This window comes from Antechinus flavipes, chromosome 1 (genome assembly GCF_016432865.1).
Source record: "Antechinus flavipes isolate AdamAnt ecotype Samford, QLD, Australia chromosome 1, AdamAnt_v2, whole genome shotgun sequence".
Classification (NCBI taxonomy): domain Eukaryota; kingdom Metazoa; phylum Chordata; class Mammalia; order Dasyuromorphia; family Dasyuridae; genus Antechinus; species Antechinus flavipes.
The window spans coordinates 484,027,050-484,041,254 of NC_067398.1; the positions used below are offsets into that span (position 1 = coordinate 484,027,050).

The following is a 14,205-nucleotide window of genomic DNA, read 5'->3' on the forward strand; positions in this document are numbered from 1 at the left end:
CTTGTGAAGGTCAAAGAAGGATGAAAGTAGGAGAAATAAATTATTTAAATAACTCAGTTTTAGAAAAAGAAATTGAAGAAGAAATTGGTGAATGTCTTAAGAAAAATTCCCCAGAATCAGACAAATTCCAAGTGAATGCTACTGAACATTTAAAGAGTAATTAATACTAATACTATAAAAACTTGGAAAAATAGGCTAAGAAGGAATCCTACCAAATTTCTTTTATGACACGAAGTATTGATACCAAACCAGAAAAATACCTAAACCAAAAATTAGAAAGAAAAATATAGACCAATTTCCCTAATGAACATCAATGTAAAAATTTTAAATAAAATTACTAGTAAAGAGTTTATAGTAATATATCAAAAGGATCATAAACTATGACCAGGTGGGATTTATACCTGGAATGCAAAGCTAGTTCAAGATTAGGACAATAATCATTATAAATAACCATATCAGAACAAAATCAACTGAAATCATATATCTCAACAAATGCAGAAAAAAACCTCTGACAAAATATAATGCCCATTCTATTAAAAACAATAGAGAACACAGAAATTTTAAGCACATCATTAAAATGATAGATAAAATGTATCTAAAACCAACAAAAGCACTATTATAGAGACAAGCTGGAATTTTTCCCAATACAATTAGGAATGAAGCAAGGATGCCATTATCTTATCTATAATGTTAGAAATGTTAGCTATAGCAATAAAAGAAGGAATAGAAATTAAAAGGACTTAGAATAGGCAATGAGAAAACAAAACCATCACTCTTTGTAAATGATATGATCTTATTCTTAGAAAATCCTTGAGAATTAACTAAAAACTACTTGAAATTATTAACAATTCTAGCAAAGTTGCAGGACACAAAATAAACCCATATAAATTATCAGCATTTCTATATATTACCAACAAAGTCCAGAAGAGATAGAGAAATTCCATTTGAAATAACTGTAGATTGTATTTCATGGGAGTCTACCTGCCAAAACAAATTCAGGAGCTATAGGAACACAACTATAAAACATTTTTCACATAAATGAAGTGAAATCTAAATAATTAGAAAAATATTAAATGCTCATGGGTAAATTGAGCAAATATAATAAAAATGAAAAGCCTACTCAAGTTATTCTATTTATTCAGTGCTACACTAATCAAACTAACAAAAATTATTTCATAGAACAAGAAAAAATAATAACAAAATTCATTTGGCAGAACAAAAGATCAAGGATAGCAAGGGAATCAATGAAAAATTACTGCAAAAGAAGGTGGTCTAGTCATATTAGATCTCAAACTGCATTATATGTCAAAATAAATAATCTGATATTGGCTCAGAAATAGAGTGGTAGATTAATGGAATAGATTAAGTACAAATTATGGTAAAATGACCATAATAATCTATTATATAACAAACCAAAAAATCCAAGGTTTTTTGGGAAAAAACTCCTTATTTTACAGGAAGTGCTGGGAAAAATGGAAATCAGCATAGTAGAAACTAGGAATATATCAACATCTCATATTGTATACCATGATAAAGTCAAGGATGCACAATTTACACATATAGAGTGACACCACAAGCAAATTAAGAGAGTATGGAATAGTTTATATGCCAAATTTATTGATAAGAAAAAAATTGAGGACTAAAGAGAGTGAGCATTACAGAATATAAAACAAATAATTTTGATTATCTGAAATTAAAAAGGTTTTCTACCAACAAAACCAATGCAATAAAATTATAAGGAAAGCAGAAAACTTGAGGGAAATTTGCAACAAGTATTTCTGATAAAGACTTCGTTTCTCAAATATACAGAAAACCATTTTGGAGGGCAATTGGGAACTATGCCCAAAAGGCTCTAATACTGTGTATATCCTTTGATCCAGCAATACTATTACTAGGTCTATTTCCTAAAGATATCAAGGGAAAAGGACTTCTTTGTACAAAAATATTGATAGTAGCTCTTTTTGTGGCAGCAAAGAATTGGAAATTAAAGGGATGCCCAAAAAATGGGGAATAGCTAAACAAGTTATGGTATATGATTGCAATGGAATATTATTATGCAAAAAAATGGCAAGCAAGATGATTTCAGAAAAACCTGGGAAGAATTAAATGAACTGATGAATAGTGAAGTGACAGAACACAATAACAGCAATATTGTTTGATGAAGAACTGTGAATGATGTAGCTATTGTTAACAATACAATGATCCAAGACAATCCCAAAGGATTAATGATGAAGCATATTTTCTATTTCTAGAGAAAGAACTGATATTGTTTGAATACAGACTGAAGCATATGTTTCACTTTCTTTTGAGTCTTCTTGTACAAATTGAGGAATAAGGGAATGTTTTACATAATTGCATATTACATAAGCTATATCTGATTAATACTATCTCGAGAAGAGGGGAGGAGAGGAAAGGAGAAGGGAAAAAGGACTAATATGGAAATGTTTTACATAATTGCACATATATAACCTATATTGGACTGATACTATCTCAGGGAGCAGGAAAGAGGAAGGGAAAAAGGGATGATATTTGGAACTTAAAACTTTAAATAATTTTTTTTTTAAAGGGAGATAAAGATTCTAAGAGGAAGAGATGAAGAGAATGTGTGAATGTATGGAGGCAGTATGTAGAATGGTATGTGGAAGAGTGAGTAGATCCAGTCTGGATGGAATGTAGGTGGAATTTCTCCAATAGGAGTAATGTGAAATATGGTTTTAAGGGTAGATTGAAGGCAGGTTGTGGAAGCTTTTAAATGAAGTGCTTTAGGGGTAACTAGGTGGTTCAGTGAATAATGTGCTAGATCTAGAGTTAGGAAGAACTGAATTCAAATTTAGTCTCAGAGATTTACTAGCTGTGTGAAACCCAGGCAAGACACCCCTATTTGCCTCAGTTTCCTGATGTATAAAAATGATCTAGAGAAGAAAATAGCAAACTGCTCTAGTATTTCTGCCAAAATAACTCTCAAATACAACAAGTGTGAAATGACTGAAAAACAACTCAGTACTTTATCCTAGAGGTAAAGGAAAGTACTTGAAAGCTCAGATTTGTGCTATAGGAAGAATAACGTAACTTTGTAGAGCATGGATAGAAATGGAAGAGAATGGAATTGGGGAAAGCAATTAGCAGCCCTAGTAAAAAATAATAAAGATTTGAACTGTGATGGTTGAAAAGTGATGATTTGATGAGTTGAAAGAAGTGAAAAGGAACTGATAGAAGATGGAAGTAGGATCTTCTAGACATATCAAGTGAATGCATATGATTAGGAATAAGACATTGAATAAATATGGGTGAATGAAAGGCAGTAGTAACCCTCAATAGAGAGAAGAATTGCAAGGGAATCAGCATAGGAGCCAGAGTAGGAGAGCATCTTAAAGGAAAGAGATTATCACCATAGAAAGCTGTGAAGAGGTTCAGGAGGATAAGAATCGAGGAAAAGGCATTTTCAGTAAATCGATGGTGTTAAAAGACAAATTACAAATAAGTAGTAAAACTGTGAAGATAATTAAAATAATGTCTCAAAAAGTTTGGCAGTAAAAGCGAAGAGAGTTAAGACTGATGGCAGGGGCAAAGTAAGATCTTAATAGTGTTTTAAGATAGGAGACCAGAGTACATTTGTAAGTGGCAGGAAAACAGGACCAATAGATAGAGAGTGTAATCAATGGGAGAAGTCATTTCTAAAATCTATCTTTCTTTCCTTCTTCCCTTTTTTTCTATATTTCCTTCCTTCTTTTTTGTCTTACTTCACCCTACATCATTAGTAGCAATGATACTAATTTTTTAAAAGTATAAACTGGTAGTTTCTTCTTTTTCTTTTTTTGCTGAGTCAATTGGGGTTAAGTCACCAGCCCAGGATCACATAGCCAGGAAGTATTAAACGTCTGAAGCGAGATTTGAACTCGGGTCCTCCTGACTACAGGGCTAGTGCTCTATTCACTACACTAATTAGCTGCCCCCCACATGGGTAGTTTTTAATTCCCCTTCTAAATTGAATAAAGACCAGTTTAAAATGTATTATATGAAAGAAAAGGTCTTTTATACACACAATATTCATAAACCGACTTTTTGTAGTAGCAAAAAACTACAAACACATAGTTTTTGATTGGCGAATGGCTAAAATAATGTGGTGTATATATATATATATGTATGTATTAGAATATCACTGTGCCATAAAAAGATAAATATGAAGAATTAAGGCAAACATGGGAAGACATGAACTGGTTCAAAATAAAAATAAATGCTGAATATATATATATATATATATATATATATATATATATATATATATATATATATTTTATATAGAATTTACTATGTGCCCAGCACTATGCTAAGTGCTTTACAATTTTTATCTGATTGGGATCCTCACAGTGAGTTCTGGGAGGTAAGTGCAATTATTATTTATCCCTATTTTACAGATGAAGAAACTGAACAAAGGGCCAAATGGCTTGCCCAGGTTCATACAGCTGATATCAGTAGAAGGATTAGAATGAAGCTCTTGTGAGCTCCAGAACTAGCACTCTATCTACTGAATCATTTAGTTGCTCCTATGTGGAGGAACCAGGAAAACAATGCAAAAATGACTATAAAATGAATGGGAAAGAACAAAATATTGAAACTGGGCATGATATAATTGTAACTACCGTAGCAGGTAGAAAAGAAGAGAAAATCCGCCTTCCCTGTCTTTTTCTTATAGGTGGAGGGCTATGGGATTTGCTTGTTGGTTAATTTTTTCTTAACTGTCTCATTTCCATTAAAAAAAAAAAAAACTCTTGTTTCAACAGGTGGCTTACTGAGTATGGAGGAAGAAGAATATATTTGTTTTTATTTTTAATGTATTTATTTATTTTAAACTGAAATACAAAATAGAAAAAAAACCCAGGAAAACCACATTTGTCAATGAAGGTCAATTTTTTTAAAAATAAAATGCTGCAGTTTTATATATCCATGAAGCTATACAAAGCAGAAACAATGAATTTCCACACTGTAATAAATTTGCAAGGCCTCTTCAAATTGTGGGACACATGCTTACAGGATTTTACCTCAGCCAAAAGAACAGAATTGCCATTCCTGGAGTGATCTCCCATTTCATTTCCACCTCCTGTATTCTCTGGTTTCCTTCAAGACTGGGCAGATGTTTTCTGCAAATAGCCTTTCCTCTTGCTCCTTAATTCCTCCCATCTCCTCCCACAGCCCCCCAAGCATCTTCTTTCTGGGATTGCCATCAATTTACTTGTATACATCTGGTATGTACATAGTTGTTTACATTTGTTTCTCTCAAAACGTGAGCTCCTTGAAGGTAAGAATTGTTTCTGCTTTTCCATGTATTGCTAGCATTTAGCACAGTGCTTGACACATTTTAAGTACTTCATAGATATTTGTTGACTTTATTTGAAATTAAATAGCTAACAAAAGGACTAAAGCTAGGATACTGTCTTATCCTGTTTTTTTTTTTGGGGGGGGGTGGGGTGGGGTGGGGTGGGGTGAGGTGGGGCAATAACATATAATTTTATTTTGTGTTTTGGATATACCAGATTAAGAGATTATTTCAAAAAGAACAGAACAAGCATTACATGGTTGAAACAAGCAGGCTTGTTTCAGGTATTTTTCTTGACTATTTCTTTTTCTCTTTCTCCTGGTTTCTTGTCATTTGACTGAATTTTGAACAAGATGCCATTTGATGGGGCTTAGGTTTTAAAGGTAAGGAAAGATGGAGGATGAGTGGATATGGTAGGACTGAGTGAAAAGATTTTTTTTTAAAAGATGGGGCACTTGAACATGTTTATACGCAGTAGAGAAGAAGTCCAACAAACGAGGAAAGACTGAAAATTAGAGAAAAGTAGTCAAGTTTATTGGGGCAAAATTCTAGAGAAAATAGAAGTAGGGGGTCAAAGAAACAAGTTAAAAAATTAGCTTTGTTGAGGAGAAAGGCAGAAGAAAATGGAGGATAATTTCAAGAGATCTTCAGATAAAGACTAGGAGAGAACAGGAAATTCATTGTGAAATGGCTTCTACTTTTTCAGGGTAGAGTAAGAGGCAAGGTTCTCTGTTGAATATTCACTGAATATCCTCAGAGTACCAAGTACATCAAAACCAAATTATAACCCAATTAAGTTTTGGAGACATTTTGAGCAAAACATCGACAAAAACCTAATAATAATTATGGTGAAATTAAGCAGAAGATTTTGTGATTTATTATTAATTTCTTGGAAATTCTAGAAAGGATTTACTGAGTTAAGATATCTTCTCGGATTCAATAATTCAACAATTGCTGAAGACTAATTTATAGGGAAGGTACCCTAGGGAAAACAAAGTAGAATAAGGTAAGATTTAGATACATATAATTGTCTGTAAATGATAGTAAATATAAAGCCAGATCATCATTATCAGAACGTAGAAATTTCCTCAACTCTGAATAAAATTGCCAGCAATTATCTTAGTTTAACTCCCAAGTTATATGCTACAAACATAGTGAATGAAGACACCCTTTTGCACCTGAAATGTGGTTTATTGTATCTATAATCCCCATGAAAGAATGGAGAAAGTTACTAAATGATTATCATAAAATTTTTATGTCATTTTTTTTCAGGACATGCCGCCTCCTATAAAAATATTAGCCATATGTTTAACATTCATTTGAAAATGATTACAGTTTACCTATTATAAGGCCTCTTTAAAGGCATGTGGAAATAAATTAAGAGTTTTTAATACAACACCTGGAATAGAATCTAAAACGACTTCCTTCTAGCCTAGAGACAACCTCCGATTACTTCTAACTCATGAGGTCAGCCCCTAGTGATTACAATACTCTTTCAGAAATACCATAATTCATAAAATACAATCAGAGGAGAATAGTATTTTAAGTTTAAAAAATTAATAGTAAATTTTAAAAATTAAAATTAAATACCAGAAAGCCATTGAAAATATCTTAGTTGATTTGTATTTTTTATTGTTCAATAAATACTCACAAAATGCTTTGTTACTAAAAAATGCATTTGTTTAAGTCTAAAACAAATAAATAAAAACATATCATTGAAGGGTCTGACCATAGATTAGTCAAACAAGAACTAATTTTAAATATTTATTTATTAATTTATTTATTCTGAGGAATAATGTTGAAGCATTATACAAAGCAGAATGTAATGGATATGGAGCTGGCCTTGATACTAGGTTCAAGTACTGACTATGATAGATTCTGGTTGTATAATCCAAGATAAATTCTTATTTCTCAGTGTTCTGGGCAATTCTCCAAGACTAAATTGTAGAGACAGTATTACCCTGCACTGATCAAGGGAGTTCCATTATCCAGAAGTCATCTATACCAATTAAATCACAAGTCAGTCATTATCCTTGGGGAAAAAAAATGGGCTATTAGATTTATTACAGTTTTAGGGGATATTAAAGACTATTTAGTTATTTAGATACAATATTTGTGCAATGAACTCTGGGAACATAAGAATAAGTTCTTGCTCTCAATTTGCAATGTTTACCACTATGCCTCTGAAAAAGACCTCCAAGAAAAGAGAAATCTATACAGGAATATTGAAGTAATTCTGTAACTTTCAGGTTTTCTTTCTCAGGTTTTTTTTTTTCTTCTTAATACAATTTTTCTTGTGCAAGAAGATACCTGTATAAATATGTATACATATATTGGATTTAACATATATATATTTTTAACATATTTAACATGTATTGGATTACCTGCCATCTAGGGGAGAGGGTGGAGGGAAAGTGGGGAAAATTTGGAACAGAAGGTTTTGCAAGGATCAATGTTGAAAAATTACTTATGCATATGTTTTGTAAATAAAAAGCTATAATTTAAAAAAAAGAAAAAGAAAATTGCATCACACTTTGGTAGATGGCTTTGGCAGACTGCCAGAATAAATCATTTTTTAAACCTAAAATATATAAAAATATGTAAAACTAACTTATTATATTACTTTACAGAACGGTATATTTCAATGAAATATAGATGAATTAAAATATGCCTTGGAAAGCTATTAAAAGTAATATTTTTTACTAACTTTTTTTTTTACAACTGAAAATATAACTTGGTTTTCATTGTATTGAAATACACTTTTATGTATTATATAACTCATTTGTTATCAAAAAACCACTAGAGCTACACCAGGTTAAAAAAATGTCCTTAAAAATAAAACAAAACATTCATTCTTTCTAATTATAAACTCACAGGCAGTTTCTTGTAAGGGTTGACAGATGAAAGAATTATGGATTTAAACTTGGAAGCTGAAAGACTTCTTTTCAAAAACTTCCCAGCTATATGAAATATGGGAGTTAGGCTTTATGGCCTCTAATGAAAAGATGCATTACCTTAGTTTCTAAGGGCCCTAATCACCTAGAAATCCACAATCTTATGAACAAAATGATGCATTTATAAATTAAATTGTATTTAATTCCAAGTCAGCCATCATTTTAGGGATTATATCAATGTTAATGTTTAGAGATCAATAATTGATGGCAAAATAATAAAAAGAGTGCTGGATCCAGTGTTAAGAAGATCAAAGTTTAAATTTGAGTTCAAGCAATTAGCAACTTTGTGACCCTAAGCAAGTCATTTTAGCTAGTCTCTTTGGTTGAGTTAACCTTGTTTAAAAATAAATATTTAGATTCTTGATTAATGTATCATTAAAGAAATAATGGGGAGATAGTATGTTCAATGCAAAGACCTTTGGACTTAAAGTAAGTGATCCTACTTTCAAATCCCAGCTCAACTACTTACTTATCAGTATAAACCAGTATATAAGTCATTCATCTTTTTGGACTTCAGTTTCCTCTGCTGTAAAACAAAGAAGGTAGACTAAATAGTTTTTAAAGATCCTTTCACACTCTAAATCTATGATTATGTGAGTGCTTGCATTTTTAAGTGTGGGAAACCAATGGACTATTGTCCAAAATTTTCTTATTCCTTCATTGATAGAAGGGATTCCTCCCTACCCCCTTTCTATGTATCTTCAATGTCTAGCACAGTACCTGGCAGATAGTAAGAGCTTGACTGATTACAGGTCTTAAAATGACATATATAAAATACTAGAGTTAAAAAATTCAATGCAAATAGAAAAGCTTTAATTACTTAAAAGTAAAAAAACATGTCAAATTATGTATTCATTTTTTCTCTGGCATAACTTTCACTTTGACAGGTTCATCCTAAACTTTAAATTAGTTCTCTGTCGTGCATTTTCTTACTTAGTAATACTTAATAAACATTAAACATCAAAAATGTTCTAGGAACCTTATTTACCTACTAATCTTTATGTTTACTATCTTTATACATTACCAAGAACTTTTGTTCATTTTGCTCTTTCTTTAATGTTATAGAGATTTTTAACAGAGTCTGAATGTGTAAAGGCTTTAAGATGAGTTGATGAATAATTTGGATAATGCAAGAAAATACTGGTGAAGAATTGAGGCAATTACTTGGATAATATAAGGGGAAAAACACAGGGAGAGGGAAAGAGATTGAAATTTAAAGGATAATTGTTCACAATTCCAGTCAAGTTATTTAATTTAAGTCATATTTCAGCATGACTTGATTTCATTGTTTTTCCCCTAAAAATAAATGTCTCTAAATTGATAAAAAAAATGAACATATTACTTCAGAAATAAATACAAGTTATTTATGAAGCTGTGTATCATTCATTTGGAAGAAAAGGATTATTTTACTAACATAATAAAACAAAGATGATTTAATTTTGGGCAGCTAAGTGGAACAGTGGATTGGGGCCTGCAGTCAGGAAGACTCATCTTCCTGAATTCAAATATTGCCTCAGACACTTACTGTGTGGCCCTGGACAAGTCACCTTACCCTGTTTTTCTCAGTTTCCCCATCTGTAAAATGATGGAGAGAAGGAAATGAAAAACCACTCCAATAGCTTTGTCAAGAAAACTCCAAATAAGGTCAGGGAAAATTGGACACCACTGATATAACAACAAAAATCCTGGACTAAGTATTTACTGTAAAGTTTTTCTTTAACCTTAAAATGAACATGGTTCAGGAAGATACAAAATTTAGGCAACTGGTCCCTGCTCTCATGGAGTTTACATTATAATTAAAAGGACGACACAAATAAGATAGCTAGAATTTTTAAAATGACCCCTCTTCTCCCCCCCCCCCCCCATAAAAAAACCATGGAGACATCAACAAAGTTCTAGGAAAGTCTAAAGGGATAATGTTATTACCAGCTATTCCTTTTTTAAAAAATGTCCTAGGTAACCAATATATGCAGTTCTCAGGATCTTCAATGACCACTATTTTGAGGGAATAAAAAATAAAAATAAATTTATGAAAACCAAATTCTTTTTGTTGCTAAATCTAGAATGTGAGTTCTTAATTACTGCTAATAAATATTAAACATCAAAAAATCTCCTAGGCTCTGTATTCAGTTACTATTCTCAAAGTTTCCTGACTTTAAATACTACTTTTGTTTTCTTGAGCTATGACTGGATCACAATTTTAAAGTTATAAAAGTTTTAATAAGTGTCTGAATATGCAAAGGTTTTTATCTCCCTAGAAAGAAGGAGAAAGTAGAGACCGTTTCCTTTTGTCTTTATCTACCTCCTCACGCTCATACCCCCACCCGCAGTGAAACATAGTAGAAAATTAATAAATGCTTGCTGAGTGGCAATGACTGAAACCAAACTACTCAGCTTCAGCCCAGTCCTCCACCGGGCTGACTTTGCTTGGGCGTGGACAGCCTAGGTAAAAGCTTCTTTTAAGTAGCTTCAGGATAAGAAACTGCTTTCTTTATGTATTTCTAGGATAGAGACGGGGCTCCACGATTAATAATTGCCCGAACTTTCCCACTCCTACTCTGGGTTTAAAAAAAAGGAGAATCAAACTGGCTGGGGTCTGCATGTCCAGGTGTGGAACAGCCTTAGCTACAGAAGTCGATTTTAGGAGGCTCCCGGCCTGGGTGTGGCAAGAAGGGAGAACAAGAAGAGGTACCGACAAGCCTGGACTCCCACTTTCGTGCCCAGGAAGATCCCATTTTGGGCATCTTGGGCTTTCCCCGAGTTACCATTTCGCCTTAACTTTTAGCAGCCTCCGGGCGCGCAGAGTGAACGAATGAGCAGCGGGCTCCCGTAAGTTATTAATCAGTCAAGCAAGCTAGTTAATGAACTCAATGGAGGCTGGAAGCAACGGGTCTCGGGCGCGGCTCCCCATACCTACGCCCAAGACGCAGGCCTGGACGTGCCTGAGCTCGAGGAAAGCCCTGGGGACCCCAACTTACCAGAAACAGCAGCGCGCACAGCTCCCCGGCTCCCTGCGCCTGGAGCGCAGCCATAGTGGAGTTCTCTCCAGTATAGTCCTACGCCCGGGGCAACTGTCCAGTCCCGACTCGTCCAGTCTCGATCCCTTACCAACGCCCTCAGCCCCGCTCCGCCCCGGGGCAGGTTCCTCCCTAGGCCCTCTGCTATCCTCTGGGCTTTTGTCGGCACCGCCCCTTTTTGCAGCAACGCTGCCTTGGTGATCCCCGGACTTCTTAGCTCCGAGGTGGGTGGCCGTGCCCAGGTGTGACTCACCCTCCTGGGAGTTTCAGTACTTTCTATCAAGTGCCTCCGGTCGGGCTGATAAGCGGAGGTGAGGGAAAACTCTGGGAAGCTCGTAGACCCCTCTTCCTCTTTTTCTCCTCCTCCAAACGCTCATAGGGACACCTGGGACTGTGACGTCCCCTGGTGAGGGGACCTTGGCTTGCAAGCTCCGCCTCCCTGCTTCCTTCTCCTCCTCCTCCAGGGAACCACCTCCCCCATACCACTAAATCTAATGGGGTCTTGTAACTGGGGTGGGGGAGTTTTTTTTGGAGAAGATGCAAAGCCTGGAACGGTGTAATTTCCGCTACCTTTGCTATCCTAGGGTTGGAATCGTCCAGGCGCCGAGGTTGGATCGGCGGGTGTTTTTCTGTTCCAGAGGGACGTGCAACAAAGGACAAGTGACTCGTTGCGGGCTGCACACTGTGGGTGGGAAGGACGGGTGCGTTTCCAGAGCCAAGCAGGTAAAGGTGGAGTTGAAGAGACTGACTCGAAAGCCTAACAACTGCTGCTTGGTTAGGCAGGTTGGATTTAGAGAGAAGGGAAGATATAGGATTTCAGGTTGCCATCTGGAATAAAAAAGTCCCCATATACTATTTCGGCCGATTGTGTCTCCCAACAAGCTTATCTGGTCGTTCGAAGAAGAGTTATTTATAGGAAAGAGCTCCGGAAGTGTTCTAAATTCTTTCAACCAACGCTGGCCTAGAACAAATTTGAATACTTTCTTTTCTTTTAATTTTTTAAAAATTTTATTTAAAAAACAAACAGAATAAGAAAAACAGAAAAGAAATACAAAACAAAATAAAACAAAAGTTTTGTTATGTGTCCAGCAGAACATCCGGGAGGATTCAAAATGTATAACAACAAATTACCAGATCAAGAAAGTATGTATGTATGTGTGTGTGTGTGTGTGTGTGTGTATATATATACATATACACACACATACATATATGTGTATATATGTGAAAGAAATTATATTCATAAATGTCCTTTTTTTTTTTTTTACTTCCTTGTAAATTGTTCTTTGGGTCTCTGCTGCGCACTTCATTCTTTCTCCCCCTTTCATCCTCCCTCACCGTCAAATAAGCTATGGTTAAGAAAAAATATATTTATGTAAACATACATATTTATATAGTTACGTCCCCCCACACCCTCCTACATACACAGAGACATCTTTCCTATCCCTACTAACTCTTCTGCTTTAATTCTGCTCCTTAATTTGTCTGGCTATTACTTAACCTCCCCTCACCCATGAGTACCTCCATTTTCTTTTCCCCACACCTTTAGCTTCCTCATTAGCCCATGGCTCCCCCTCATTTCTTTATAGATTTTGAAGAGCGCTATACCCTTCATGGTGTATATGTAGTGTTGCCTATTTAACCCATTCCTGGTGTGTGTAGGTTTTTAGAACTAGGAGTCCTCCTCCCCCTCTAATGCCTCTATGTGTATACTCCTCTGCACCTCATTTGTATAATCTAATTACTATTTTTACTTTAACTCTGCTAGTTTTTCTTTTGAGCTATCCTATTGTTGATATGAATCTTAAACATATATTGTATATTTCCCATGTTAAGAAACAAAACAGTACAACTTAGCCATTTTTCCATATTGAATTCCTTGAAATGATCTTTGATATTGGCTCTCATAATGTTACATTTTCTATTAAGTTCGAGTTTGGTTGATATAAATTCCTAAAAAAAAAATCTGCAAGTTCCTTGAATGTTCATTTTATCTCGTTTAATGAATATATTTTTGGCTGTAGTCTTAGTTCTTTTGATTATGGGTAGACATGATTCCAAGACCTTCAGTCTTTTATTGTAGCTGCTGATAAGTCCTGAACAATTCTAATTGTAGCTCCAGTATTTTTGAATTTTTTTTTCTTGGTTCTTGCAAAATTTTCTCTTTGATCTGGGGGTTTCCAAATTTGGCAATAATATTCCTCTGTCTCTCTCTCTCTCTGTCTGTCTCTGTCTCCCTCATTTCTTCCCTTTCTCCTTCCTTCCTTTCCTCCTCCTCTTTCTTTTGCTTTTCTATCTTTATTGCAAATACATTGCCTTGCACACATTAAACAAATACTTGCTGACTAATTGCTCTTGTTCCTCTGAATTCATAGAATTCACCATTCATTTGATGCTTCAGATAACGATCTTTATATTTGGTTGTTTTCTTGTATTTCTGTCTTGTTCTTGTAATTTTATTTTATATGTGTATTTTTTCCCTCTTGGTAGTATGTTATAGTGGAAGGAGGGATGGTTTTAGTATCAGAGGATCTGGGTTAAATCCCAGCTCCACCAGTACCTTGGAAATATCATTTAATTTGTATCTGCCCCAATTTTGTCATTTGTAAAATCAAGAGTTTTCATTAATGATCTCAGGTTCATTCCTTCCAGCTTCAAATCTGTGGTACTATAAACTAATACTTAACCTGTTTGAGGGTACTTCTTTGTGTCCTTCCTATGGTAGGTACTTAAATATTTAAAATGAATGAATGTACGAATAATCCCTAAAGCTGTAATTCTGTTTCTTTTCCTTTTCTGTCCTTTCTCCTAAAAAGATATTGGCACCACTGATTGGTATGCTCTCTCATTACCATCAAGGCAACCTTTCTGACCAGGAGTACAGTCTTTCCTTATCAAAACATCACATGAAAATTATATTAAG

The 14,205-nt window shown here is 34.5% G+C and overlaps 1 protein-coding gene across 1 annotated transcript in view; it reads right to left on the reverse strand.

Moving 5' to 3' along the window:
• Nucleotides 1–11,036, reverse strand: part of DSG2 (desmoglein 2) — a 40,011-nt gene extending 28,975 nt beyond the window's left edge. Inside the window, exon 1 of the mRNA XM_051973767.1 lies at nt 10,898–11,036. Within this exon, the coding sequence (XP_051829727.1) occupies nt 10,898–11,036 (139 nt within the window). The remainder of the gene's footprint in view (nt 1–10,897) is intronic.
• Nucleotides 11,037–14,205: the final 3,169 nt, after the last annotated feature.